This window comes from Hibiscus syriacus, unplaced genomic scaffold (assembly GCF_006381635.1).
Source record: "Hibiscus syriacus cultivar Baekdansim isolate YM2019G1 unplaced genomic scaffold, ASM638163v2 tig00110109_pilon, whole genome shotgun sequence".
Taxonomy (NCBI): Eukaryota; Viridiplantae; Streptophyta; class Magnoliopsida; order Malvales; family Malvaceae; genus Hibiscus; species Hibiscus syriacus.
Genome location: NW_024062593.1, coordinates 341,693 through 355,240, shown reverse-complemented (window position 1 = coordinate 355,240; position 13,548 = coordinate 341,693). Strand labels below are relative to the sequence as shown.

The 13,548-nt window shown below is 34.0% G+C and overlaps 2 protein-coding genes across 2 annotated transcripts; one reads left to right on the top strand and one right to left on the bottom strand.

The window, feature by feature from the left end:
* Positions 1 to 14: 14 nt before the first annotated feature.
* On the bottom strand, positions 15 to 1,913 carry LOC120214868 (O-acyltransferase WSD1-like). Its single transcript, XM_039212662.1, has 5 exons — positions 1,078 to 1,913; positions 943 to 1,015; positions 585 to 865; positions 337 to 474; positions 15 to 245 (listed from the first exon to the last, which is right to left on the bottom strand). Exons 1-5 carry the CDS (start codon positions 1,882 to 1,884, stop codon positions 96 to 98), a joined length of 1,449 nt encoding a protein of 482 aa, XP_039068593.1. The 5' UTR covers positions 1,885 to 1,913; the 3' UTR covers positions 15 to 95.
* A 4,326-nt stretch (positions 1,914 to 6,239) lies between these two features.
* LOC120214822 lies at positions 6,240 to 7,048 on the top strand. The gene is made up of 2 exons (XM_039212624.1): positions 6,240 to 6,717; positions 6,802 to 7,048. Exons 1-2 carry the CDS (start codon positions 6,345 to 6,347, stop codon positions 6,891 to 6,893), a joined length of 465 nt encoding a protein of 154 aa, XP_039068555.1. The 5' UTR covers positions 6,240 to 6,344; the 3' UTR covers positions 6,894 to 7,048.
* The last annotated feature ends 6,500 nt before the right edge of the window (positions 7,049 to 13,548 follow it).

The following is a 13,548-nucleotide window of genomic DNA, read 5'->3' as shown; positions in this document are numbered from 1 at the left end:
TCACTGCAAATTCCTTCTCACAAGAATTTCCATTTGATAAATGTAATGTTCATGAATCTCTCCTACACCATTAATCTATAACTTTTTTCTACGCTTTATTGGCCTGCTATTGCTGCCATTTTCATTTCTAGCAAGGCATCTTCAAAGCACTTAGCTAGAATCTCCGGGTCAGGGATGATATCTTTAGCTACAAGAATTTGCATCTCGGCTCTACCAGCGTAACTCAACATGTGCATCGTGATAGCCTGCATAAACAACAGTAGAACTCGTCTACATAGATACATATGAAGAGTCCGAACAACATAGATATCAGTTCGAGATGGAACGGTGCTATACCTGTGGTAGGCTTGAGGTAGTGACCTTAATGCTAGAGATAGGGTTGCCTGCAAGTGTGATTTCCTCTAGAGGGCCCATCAAGTTTGAGATGGTGAAGGTGGTATTGCATAGAAGTCTGTAATTAAGCAGACAAGCATACTGCAAACCCACACACAAAACACACACGCACACAATCAGTAGGCAAAAACATCTCGAGGTAAACTGTTTTCTGATGTTTCAAAATCATTCTTTCAGAGTTTCAGCAACACCTTAGATCCTAGCAGGGTCATTAAAAGATCACCAATTCTGTACGAGAAATAAGCTTCCAGGGAACTTTTCTTCCTATCAACCATTGTCTTTGCTCTCTTCAAATACTTCAAAGGATCATTACCAGCTTTATCATAGAACACAGGTAACAAAATTACACCAAATCTGTTCCCCCATCGTGCTTCTGAATTATCCTTCATTAGTTTGGATATTTCCTGCAAACCTGGTTTTGATCTTAAATTAACCATGGCTACACCTGTCATACGACGGCCCTCATCCATGGCTAAACAACAAACATTGAACTCAAAATCAGTTCTTGATACTGTCATGTGTTTGATTAAAGTTTATGAACAAGTTTACCGTTCGGCGATCGGTGATCTAAGTATCTTGATAGCCCGGATGACACCACCCCGAACAGGACATCATTAATAGTCTGCAAATTTTGTATAATCAGAGAAAGGTATGAATATGTTTATATTGATGCTTGTTACTTACAGCATTGGGAATTGCCTTCTTCACCTCCTTCATGTCCTCAAGCAAAAACGTAGCGGTAACCATTTTCCTAGGCCAGAGCTCGACGCCATCGCCGCCGGAAATCACCGTTTTGCGGTCAGAAACAAGAAAACCCCTCAGTATAAACTCCATTACGAATACCAAAGTGAACCAAGCTATCTTCGAGAACTCCCACAAGGCACCGAGAAACCAGAACATGCCCTTTCTTTTCTCGCCCTTAGATTCTCTAGTCTTCTCGGGAAGCATCATGGGGAGCGCATTCTCATCGCTTGCCTTCCTGCAACTCGCCATCAAAATGGACATCAAAGAGATCCCATCCCCTAAAGCATGATGAATCCTGAACACGGCGCACTTGTGCGCCGTTAAAAGATGGAGTTCCCACAAGGGTTTGTCCGTACTCAGTGGACTGCTCACTGATAAATCCGCTACATACTGATTCACTGCCACTTCGTCATCATCTCCTTCGTTGAAGCTACGACCTTGGGTTTCAGTTCCATCAATGAACTTGCCTGATCTATCGAGCCGGTTGTTGAAGACGATGACGTGTTGGTCGATGTTTAGCCGGGTTCTTCTCCAGCTCTCGAAACCATTCTCGTCACGAACCAGCAGGCTGCAAAATCTGGGGTGCTGTGCCATAAAGGAAGACTTCACGGTCGCTTTTGCGGCATCTACGTCGATGGGATTTCTGGTACGGACGATGCAGTGGACGATAACTTCTGTTTTTGGTTGAATGAAAAGCCGGCCACCGGGACTCAATGGCTCGTCGGAAAAAGTTCCCGGATTGGCCATGAAGTTAAAAGAAAATGGGGTAACTGATAACTTATTGGTGACCGGACACTGAGTTTTATCACCGTAGTTTGGTAAGAATACACAGCTGTTCCGTTACCCTGGAATACAAATATGTCTCTACCGATTATGAGATCATATTTTATCATATATTAGTTAATATATTCAAATTATCGTAATTTTCTTAACATAAATGAATCAGTTTAAAACCTAATGAATAGTCGATTATCGTTTTGTAATTTTTAATAGTCAATGAACTCAAAAAAGTCTCTCTATAATAATAGAATTATTTTATAACTTTTAATAGTTAAACGACTCAATAAAATAATATATTATAATTAGAGGATCATTTGTGTACTTTACCCTTCTTTATAGTCGGTCGGGTCTTAATTTGTTTGTGATTATAATTGTTGATTGAATCTTAAGAATATCATATATTTATTGTCTAAATGTATTATGATTATCAATGTTATTTAAATCATAAAAGTAAAGTGGTCTCTAATCATGGGTTTCATCCTTGTACTTTTAAAAAATGCTAATTTAATCCTTTTTATATGGTAGAATTTGATCCTTAACTTATAAAAACTAACAAATTATTTTAATTAGGTAACATTGTTAAACTTTATTGTTAATGACTTAAAAATCAACAATCCAAATAATTTATATGCAAAATTAGCGAAAATCATCAGTCTTTGAACTTTTGTAAAAGTTCAAAGATTAAATAGTAACAAAGTAAAATAGAGAGACCAATTCCTTAATTTCTGTAAAATAGTGAGTTAAATTCCTAATTAGACCAAAAAATAAACTGTAGTGAAAAATGGTAGTTTGAATCAGCTACCTATATAAAAGCATTGAATGGATTGGTAACTACCACGTGCATTCGGTTCAGAGAATTTAATCTCCGGACCAATCAATTAGTTTAGGTAAAAAAAAAGAGTTAATTTTTTAATTATAAAAATCATGAAACTAAAGGATTTTAACTCCATTTTATGATTATAAACTTTTAGATACGTTTGATTCATGAGATATAAGATTATTTTTAGAGAAAATTATCGAAATATAACCTTGAATGTTACATCACATTGTTTGATTTATTTAGATCGAGAGAGTATAAGATTGATGAGTATCATACTTGAATTTGACTCGATGGAATAGAGTTTTTGAAATTTATATTCATGTTGAGTCGAGTTTTTTGAATGATAATAACATGTTTGAGTTTAAGATGAAAAATATTCTATATGACATGTCTTAAAAAGTAATAGAATAATTAATCTTTATATATTTAAAGACAATTACTGTAATATCACCTCTTTGTATTTTTAATTAATTCCTTATTTTACTTAATAAAAATGAGAACATTTGTGCTTGTGGACAGCGTGATATGAGTGTTTTTTTGTACCTAAAAATCAGGTTTGGTTTCGGGTTATATAGAATCTTCTTAAACTCGAGTCAAGTCAAAAGACGAATGAAGAAGTGCTACATTCAAGTACAAGTGAAAAACCGATTCATAAGCATCCTTAAAATTACTTGAATACACATTTTATCAGATTAATTTTACAATATATTTTTTCACTAACAAATTAAACTTTTCATCTTTGTAACAAATTTTACCTAATAGCTAAACTATTTTTTTAGTTCATTAATATATTGAACTATATTTAACAGCTTATACAAAATAATGAGTATGCACTTAATTCCTAGAAGGCCAAGCGCATCCGTTCGTACCTTCTATCGACATCGGTTCAAAATTTGATCACTAATAATCATGTTTACTTTTATTAAAAAAATTGAAATAAACATTTTATTTATAATAGTCGATCATAAATTTCAATCAATATCGAGTGGTTAGTCCTTGTACTTCAATTGTGATCCACATATTTAAAAAAATTGAAAATTTAGTCCTCTAATTCTGTAGGCATTCAAGATACAGTAAACTGGGACTTACCCACGCCAGCAGCATCAAACACCTAACACAAGCAACTCGAAGGCGAGTTTACCGGTCATCGGCATACTCTCCTTCAATCTCATCGATAATACGGAGGATCATCATGCAGTGACCGCACTGGCTAGCATAAAATTCGATGAGAACGGGGTTGTTGCACTTGCAGCTGCACATGATGGACAAAATCACCCTGTAAATCCATCAACTGAAGTAGATGAGATGATTATGATAGAAAATATACAATCATACACGTAAACAAACAGATTATCCTGCAAATCCATCCAAATTTTGGAGATAACGTGGATAAAGCCAAAAGAAAACATTTTCTGTCGTGTAGTTTCTCTCTCACACCCAGATCCAAGAAAGCTACAACTAGCTTTATTCTACAACATGCAGTTTACTGGGATTAGTCCCGCTAGTAAAGCCCGATGCATCAGTCTGGGGTGCCCTTCTTTGGGCTTAATTGTATAATACATGGAAACGTGATTACGAGACATGTCGTTTGTTCGTCTCATGTTCGTTTTCATGTTAATTTTTCATGCCATGTCTGATCGTAATAGCTAATTATGTATAGTTTTTACTACATATCATAATCTTGTGCATACCAAGAAGAAGCACCATCCTCGTCAAAAGCACGGTCTCTGTCAAAACTCCTAGATCTTGTGCCTATTGATAATCATCATCACTTGTACTTATACTTTAATAGTCATCATCCCTGTAACCATATCTGATGTAGCGGTCTTCATTATCTCTGTCATAACGATCTTCATCACAATTGTTTGAATCCTCATATCTGCCTATAACCATGACCATTCTGATCATCATAATTCCTGTTTCCATAAGTCATAGTCATATCTGTCGCCTTATCCCTCTGCATCTGGCCTATACATTCCACCTGTTAAGGTATTCCGAAACCTGCAGAACAAACATGAATATATCATGGAAGAACTCAACATCCCCTAAGCAATATATTTAACAAACTGTTAATAGGAGAAGAAAATAAGCATATAGATCCCACTGATCACGATCAAGAAAGTGTAACTAGAACGTAAATAAAAGTTGTTGGAATGCAATATCTTTAATACATTACTAGAAATGTAACATGTTCTTATTCAAAGCTTTTGGCTATGCTCGTAAATTATTCGATGAAATGTCGGTACGAGATAAAAGTTGTTGGAATGCAATGATTTTTGTATATTGTTAAAATGGCAATGCTGCAGAGACATTAGATGTTGTGAATGATAGGAGATTGGAAGGGGTAGTAATGGATTCGATGCATCAATTTGGGAACATGAGGTTTTATATTAAGGAGTGAAAATAAATTTTTAATATAAAATATTTAAAAGATATGAAATTTAAAATTTTTAGAAGGGATGATCGTCTTCGTGACTTCGTCCGTCGATAGCAATATATGTTATGTTCGTATCGTGTTCGTGTTATCTTTTTATGTCGATAGCAATATATGTTATGTTCGTATCGTGTTCGTGTTATCTTTTTATGTCGTATTCGATCGAGATAGTTCGGCCACTGAGAAGGTGCCAGCTTGGAAATAGTGTCAAAGGGTCAATGTGCTTACCTGCACTATGCATCAAGCCAACATGGAAACAGGAAAAAGGAATCATTCACAGTTGACTTTATGAGTCCTCTCAAGTCTTTCTAATTGCCAGCTTCAGAAAGAAAACATCAGCAACAGCCAACAGAAATTCGATTCAAAATTGTGAAATAATTATTAAAATATAAATTTTATAATTTTAAAAAACTATAAAAATGTCAATTATTAATTGATTTAATTTGATAAATAAAAATAAAAATTCAAGATCAGAAGAAATAAAAAAAAACTTTAAGGATTATTTTTTTTTAAAAAAATCTAAGGGCAAAAAATATTATTAAATACTTAAATATAACCATGATATTAGATATATTCAATTAATTTTTTATAATTTTTACCGCATTTTATAATCTTAATAATTGTTGAAAATAATTAAATGAGAAATATTACGTGTTAAATTTAAATATTTAAATATATTAAATTCAAATACCAAACTGATACAAATCATATAAATACCTAATGAAATGAAATAAAAACCCTTCCACACGTATTTATTGACAGCTTTACCCATGTGGTCATAAATGATGAGTGGACCCACGTTGACCCACCTACCTCAACAAATTTAATGATTTTGCAAACATAACGCCCCCATAGAAAGTAATATAATTTCAAAAAGGATCCCCGTAGTCTCTAAACCCCAAATCTTTTAGGCTTATTACATGATTTAGTCCTTTAATTATCCGTACCTTTCCGTTTTGGCATTTATTATTTCTTGACTCATTTTTGTGTACTTCATCCTAGTATACGTTAACCAAACAATATCTGTATTACCATATATATAGATATACATACATTTTGAGACGCGTAGTCACTCTTTAAAAGAAACGTACCAAAATCTGCTTCCTTGCTCTCACCGACCTCGGGAAACCTTACCCCCCGTGAAAACACCGTCTTGCGACGGCTCTGAACTCGATGCGGAGACGTTATCGGCCTCCACCTCCGCCACCTTCTAAACAACAACCGCGGCCTCTGTACAAGCAGCGTTCGTGGTCTCCCGACGTGGAGCGAGACGAGGCATGGTTGAGGCGGAAGGAAAGCTACGGCGATGGCCTCCGCCGGTCTCAGAGCTTCTCGAACGACGATTTGGAGGAGCTTAAAGGCTGTATCGAGTTAGGTTTCGGTTTCGAAACGGACTCGCCTGAACTGGATCCGAAGCTATCCGATACTTTACCCGCTTTGCCGTTTTACTGCGCCGTCAATCGTCAATATAGCTGTAGACTGCTGAGGACTTCGTCTGCATCTCCGATAGGGTCTTGCAGTGACGCCGGCAACATAATCGATCAAGGCAAGTTTTAGTATCAAAAAATTTTCCTTATTAAATTTAATTCGTTGTATTTTTAATTGTTTTAATTGATTTTTTTTTAAATAGGCGATGATCCTGAGACGGTTAAGATCAGGTTGCGACAATGGGCGCAGGTGGTGGCTTGCTCGGTGCAGCAATTTTCTGGGAATCCAAATTGATTTCTGCAGGTTCTTTTTCTTTCTGTAAAAAGAAAATGATAACGAAATTTGATGAGATTAATTTCGTTTGATTTAACTTATGATTTCTGAACTTCAATTTTACATTTTTGTAATATAAATTTTGATTGTTGCTTTTGGTTTCGGATAGCATTGCGTTATCATTTCTGAATATATAAAAAAAATTGTTTGATTGGTTTCTCAGTTTCAAGATTTCGTGATTTCGTGTTTAAATATATTTAAATTTATATTATTATGTGATTAAGTACTTCGCATTAATTTATTTTACATTTTAATATTGAATTTCAATTTAATATTATAAATTAAGTACTTTTCATTAATATATGAACATAATTAAAACAAATATAGGGTTTTTTTATTAATCTAAGGTGATTACAAGTAATAGTATATATTTTAAATGTTTTCAGTTATTCAATGATCAGTAAAATACAATTATAATTATTGATGTTCGAACTCGAGACCTCTAAAAATAATAATTATCCTTTTAATAATTGTAGTCGTTTGGTTCATGTGAAACAAATATAGTTATTTAGTATACATATAATATATTTATATATCTGTAATTTTAAGGAAAATTATTCCATGATTCGGGTTTTAAAATTTTTATATAGTAGATATATTAAATTTGAGTACAATAATATTTTTAAAAATCGATAATATAGGATGAAATGAGCATTCACTACAATTTCTTCTCTCCGTTGCACACACAGTAGTTCTATTGTGCACACACATTAGTTATATTGTACGCTAGTTTTAATATGAGTAAAGAAAAACGTTACCGTAAATGTTAATATTTTTTTAATATTTTCGATAAAGCGTTACATAAAATATTATTTTTATCGGAAATGTTAATTTCACTAATTGATTTCTGGTAGAACCCAATATTAACATTTCCTGTAAAAAAATAATATTTTAAATAACGACCAATATTAACATTTTCAGTAAAAAAAATAATGTTTCACTTGATATGCATTGATGTCATTCTTTAAAAATGTTTGTCTTTCTGATAAGATTAGACAAATTTGTAATATCACTAGTTCAAAGAAAATTGCACGTAGATGCAAAGGCCTGAGAGCCAAAGCCCATTATAAATCTTGATCGAGAGTGGGAGGGTTTTGTCCGCAGTACAGATTTGGTTGCACATTAAGTTCGTAGAAGATTATATTTCTTTTGTTATTATTAATTAATCTTATAAATATAGTAATTAGAATTATAGCAAGATGAAATTATAGGATATGTGTGAGGTTTTATGGTCCCAAATCCTTTTTATTTTGATATTATAATGATTTTTATCTGTATTTATTATTTTAGGATTTTTACATAATCATTGTATTTTTATTTTCAATTCTATATATTTTACTTGTAATTGTATTTTCGATTATCATAACAACCTCAAATTTAGTTAGAGTATTTTTTATAAATATTTTAAGGTGATTATAAAGTAATATCTATTAAAAAAATTTCTTAGCTATTGATTACGAACAATACTTGCAGATACAATTGCTCGAACCCAAGACCTCTAGAGAAATTAGTATTCCTTTTAATTTCATCTTAGATGTAATTTTAAATTTTTTAAGTAAAAAAGGGTAAATTGTAAATTTCATTACTAAATTTTCTTTTTACTCCTATTTTCATCATTAAAACTTAAAAGATTTTAATTTAATCACCAAACTTTACCCTCAACATCACTTATTCTCTCTCCATACAATACATATGTTAAAACACCACATACCTGGAAAAAAACTCAAAAACAATTTGGTCTAATTAAAAAAAAAATCAACCAAAATGTTCAAAGAATAAATCTTGTGGGAAACTCTTAATAATTTTTCATTCTAACTATGGCTGTTAACAATGGTGAAAAGTACGATAAATTAGTATTTGAAGCGAATGATTTAATGAATACGACGGAAGAGGATGAGCTTGAAACCATCTCAACAATGGTTTGTTAGACGATCCCAATAATAAGTGGGCGAAGGATACAATAAAAAAGTATATATTTCAAAATCAACACGATCTAACGGTAAGCGACATGGATTGAAGAATAAGAAATTAGAACGTTTAATGTTGGATTGGTGAAATTTGGAGTGTTTTATAGTTACACGAACATCCATTTCACATTAGAAGGACAAAATAAATTTGATGATAAAATTTGAGACTCGTCGAATGTCGTTGATTATGATCAGCAATGACCCACACAATGAAAAATAACTAAAATCTAGATAGACGGAGAGAAAAAAAGAGAGAAAAGAGAAATAATGGGAAAATGAAGAAAATAAGGGGATCAGTTATATATATATATATATATATAAAATGATGTCAAATTAGTGTAAATTTAACTTTTTCAAAACAATTTCATTATGATTTTGTATGTGATGTCATAATGTTTTTAAATATCTAATGAGAATATGATCAAAATAAAAATAATTTAAAAATTTAATAGTTAAATTAAAAAAAATAAATTCAAGTGAGCAACAGAAGACTAGAGTGAGAAGAAAGTCAAGTGGAAAAATTTGTAATTTACCTAAAAATAAAATAATATTTGACTGACGGTTAACTTGAATTAAGGCTCCGTGGAAAATTAAATATCTGATTGATATTGGCCGAAGATATTCTCACTGACTTGGCGCCAATCTAACGTTTTGCCACGTGTAAAGGCGTCGTCATTTGGAGCCCTTTTATTGGCCGAACACCACCACAAATCTGAAATCTCCCTCTCTTTCTCTCGATTTGAAAGCAAAATCAAATTAAATTATAAAAAAGGGGAAAATAATCTCCGGTAGGATATTACGTTTCCGGTCATCAGGCTTCTGCAAGTGAGCTGACTTGGACGATCTCGGACTCCTCTGGCTCTGCCTTAGAAACCATTGAGAGCGTCAGAGATTCTATCGCGAATGCAAGACCGGTAAATCCTCCTCCTTAATTTTAACGTTCATTTTCCCTTTCAGTTAAGGCCTTTCAGTGATGAAATTTTCCTTCATTATCTTCTGGTGATGAATTTCTGTGGTTTTAGATAACGCACTATGAATCATATTCTTAGAGACTCTGTGGTTTAAGATAAAGCGAAGTCGTGTTCTGTAATTGTGGTGATAAAAATTGTTGTAGGCAACTCCTACCGAAATGTTTAACTCATTAACTGAACCTTTTCCTCAGTATTACTATTAGTTAAAAATTGTAGTTGTAGGCAGTGACGTGTTGATAACTTGGTTTTCTATCAGCGGGCTGCTTCTAGCACACCGAGTAGGGCCTGAGAATCAGGGAGGGAGTCGCAATCCTTCATTTCCTCTATATGTATGTTGGAAATGAGATTATATGGGTAATCAGAGTGGATTGCTTTGTTAATTTGGATTTTGTTTTTCTTCTTTCTAGAAGAAAGTTGAATTTCTAATAATTTAGTAGTGGAGCAGGTTTCAAATCCCTATTTTTTCACTATATCTTAGATAGAATTGGCTGCATTTTTGCTCAAGATTGATCACTGCTAGTTTTTGTGTACTGTTATTATGCTTCCTCTTGTTCTTATGCTCCAAACACTTTTTAAAGAGACACATTAAATTCATATTAGACTATAGGCATTTATTTACATTTGGGGAACAAGTAATAAAATGGTGGATATATTGAGGTTAAAATTCAATATTTTTTTTGGGAAAAATAGCCTATGCATTATTCTGTTTGCCAAATGCCAACACTGAGCATTTGAGTTCAGAATTTGTATCAAGAGATCCTTAATGGAAGAAGATAAACTATCTGTTTGTCATATTTCACATTGTTGTTTTATCTCAATTAATTGCCTCAGTTATTAACTGATATAACTATATTTTCAGTTTTCTGTTTTACAACATGGCTGTAGCCAGAAGATAAACTATATCAGTGCAATGGCCCTTTGTTCAACAGCACTGTTGATTCTTGTGATATCGTTAGAAGTTCACGGTTACATCATTTTAAATATTCAGGCAAAATCAGCTCAGCAACATTTCCTGTTCCAAGAGGAACTGTGGTACACAATGATGGAATCTATTTGAGAAGTAATAATACAAACTTATTTTGCAAATTAGCTAGTAGTTCAGAGAAGCATCCCGTATATCAGTCCAACAACCACAACTTGGGTAGCTGCATCACTTGTAAATCTAATTAAGGTTCAATCTGCTGCTGTTTTTTTCATCTTATTTTTTTCCACCCTTTTTCGTATCTTTTACAAGTTTTGATATTCCATGCTAACTCAACCCACCTACACTTCTAAATTATGTGTGAAGTGTGAACTTCCTCATAAAAAATCTGAGGATGAAGACCGAGGAAGAAACACCTGCAGTGTGTTGAGGGAAAAACTCTTGAAGATGATGGCGGTTCTTGATAATTCAAGCCACAGTCAAGTAAAATTTTAACTTTACGCCGGCCATTTTGTTATGATTTAGGATGAGAAATTAGAAGAATTTAGGGATTTCAGAAATAGAGAGACTTAAATACAGAAATGTGCTTTCATTCATAAGATAAGAATCCCTAAGGATTGGTATAAAATTATATATGTACTGTACCAGCTGTCAAATAACATCTCTAACAAAATAACTGCATGCTGACTCACCAACCAACATCTCTCCTAATACTGTTCTAACAGACTTAGGCCCAAAATATAAGCCCAACAGTAAAATAAATTGAGTTATCATAATACCCACTAACTCCCCGTATATACCTTAGTTGCCTCCCTTCTCCTAACTTCGATTCCCAATTCTTCAGAGATAACCTCAATCCCTAGCCCCCTTTCCAATCCCTAATTTTACTCGATTCTCCCCCCAATTTCTGTTGTTGCCTCCCAATCTTCTCTTTGAAAATTCCCCCAAATCACTACGATCAAACCCTAACTTCCCTGTCATCATAACAATACCCCATTCTCCAGAAGATTCTTGTCCCCAAGGATCGAATTAAGGAAATTTTTGTCGCAAAACTGTATAATCCTCCCAAGTTGCTTCTGTTGGTCCCATATTCGTCCACTGAATGAGCAATTGAATGACTGCTCTATTCTGTCTTGTAATCACTCGTTGGTCCAAAACCAGGGCTGGGTACATCTTCAATTGGCCGTCCGACGCTACCTCTGGAGGATCGATCGAGATAAGTCCCTTTTTTCCAACTTTTTTCTTAAGTAAACTCACATGGAAAAACTGGATGGATTCTTGAATTTGCAGGCAATTCTAGTTTATAAGCAAGCTGACCCACTCTGTTTTGAATTTTGTAGGGTCCAAAATATCGGGCAGCAAGCTTCAAATTTCTTCGCAGGGCCAGTGATGTTTGTCTGTACGGTTGGAGCTTCAGGTAAACTTCATCACCGACTTGAAATTCTCTGTCTGTTCTATGCTTGTCACTCATCTGCTTCATTTTATTGGTAGCTTTAAGTAGTTGTTCTCTTAATATTGAATTTAACTGTTCCCTGTGTTGCATGACATCCTGCACTGCTTCCATCCTAGAGTCTATTGTCCATGTTACAGTAGGAGCTTTATACCCATATAAAGCTTCAAATGGTGTCATATGTAGAGCAGAGTGGTAGTTAGTATTGTACCACCACTCAGCCTGAGGTAACCATTTAGACCAAGTCTTAGGTTTCAAGAAACACATACACCTCAAATATTGCTCTAAACATTGATTCAATCTCTCTGTCTGGCCATCTGTCTCAGGATGATAGGCAGTACTAAATAATGTAGTTGAACCCAAATGCTTCATTAATTCCTGCCAAAACAAACTAGTGAAAGACTTGTCCCTATCAGAAATAGCCACTTTAGGAGGACCATGTAACTTATAAACCTGATCAAGATAAACCCTAGCCACTTCCAGAACTGTATAGGGATGAGATAGTGGCATAAAATGAGCATACTTAGTGAATTTATCAATCACCACCAAAATGCAATTAAACTTTGTTGAAGATGGCAAACCTTCACTGAAGTCCATTGTAATCACTTCCCAAGCATTGTTTGGGACAGGAATAGGCTGTAACAATCCTGGCTTAGAAATATGTTCTGTTTTAGTCCTCTGACACACATCACACTGTTGTATATGCTCATGAATTAAAACTTTCATTCTTGGCCAGAAAAAATAAGACTTAATCTTCTGATAAGTAGCTTGAATACCTAAGTGACCTCCTTGAGGTGAATCATGAAAAGCCACAATTATATTCTGCCTAAGGTCCCCTTTGCTGCCCACATAAATCCTCTTTTTAAAATACAAGACTCCTTTCATTAATTTTCAGTCCTGTAGCTCATCTAGTTTAATAACCAGAATAGGGATTTTTTCTTGAGCTATAGCATCTTCTTCATAACTCTTTTCAATATCTTGTACCCAAGTAGGAGTAATAACAGTAACTCCCATTTGAACAAATTCACCAGAATCCTATTGCTGTCTAGAGAGTGCATCTGCAGCTTTGTTAGACTTACCCTTCCTGCACTGAATAGTATAATCCAACCCCAATAATTTTGTAAGTCCTTTCTTCTGGATAGTTGTAGTTAACTTCTGTTCAAGTAAATGCTTTAAGGGCTGATGATCTGTTTTAATGACAAAAGAACCACTCTCCAAATAATGCCCCCAATGAGAAAATGCCATCAAAATGACCAAATACTCCTTCTCATAAATTGACATATCTGCATGCTTAGGACCCAAAGCT

What these genes read in the sequence shown, in the direction of transcription:
- LOC120214868 (XM_039212662.1), bottom strand. Translation starts at nt 1,884, where the DNA reads ATGGCCAATCCGGGAACTTTTTCCGACGAGCCATTGAGTCCCGGTGGC. An exon ending in AGATCACCGATCGCCGAACG is followed by an intron (nt 866 to 942) that starts GTAAACTTGTTC and finishes TTTGTTGTTTAG; the next exon opens with CCATGGATGAGGGCCGTCGT. An exon ending in TGACCCTGCTAGGATCTAAG is followed by an intron (nt 475 to 584) that starts GTGTTGCTGAAA and finishes GTGGGTTTGCAG; the next exon opens with TATGCTTGTCTGCTTAATTA.
- LOC120214822 (XM_039212624.1), top strand. Translation starts at nt 6,345, where the DNA reads ATGCGGAGACGTTATCGGCCTCCACCTCCGCCACCTTCTAAACAACAA. An exon ending in CGGCAACATAATCGATCAAG is followed by an intron (nt 6,718 to 6,801) that starts GCAAGTTTTAGT and finishes TTTTTTAAATAG; the next exon opens with GCGATGATCCTGAGACGGTT.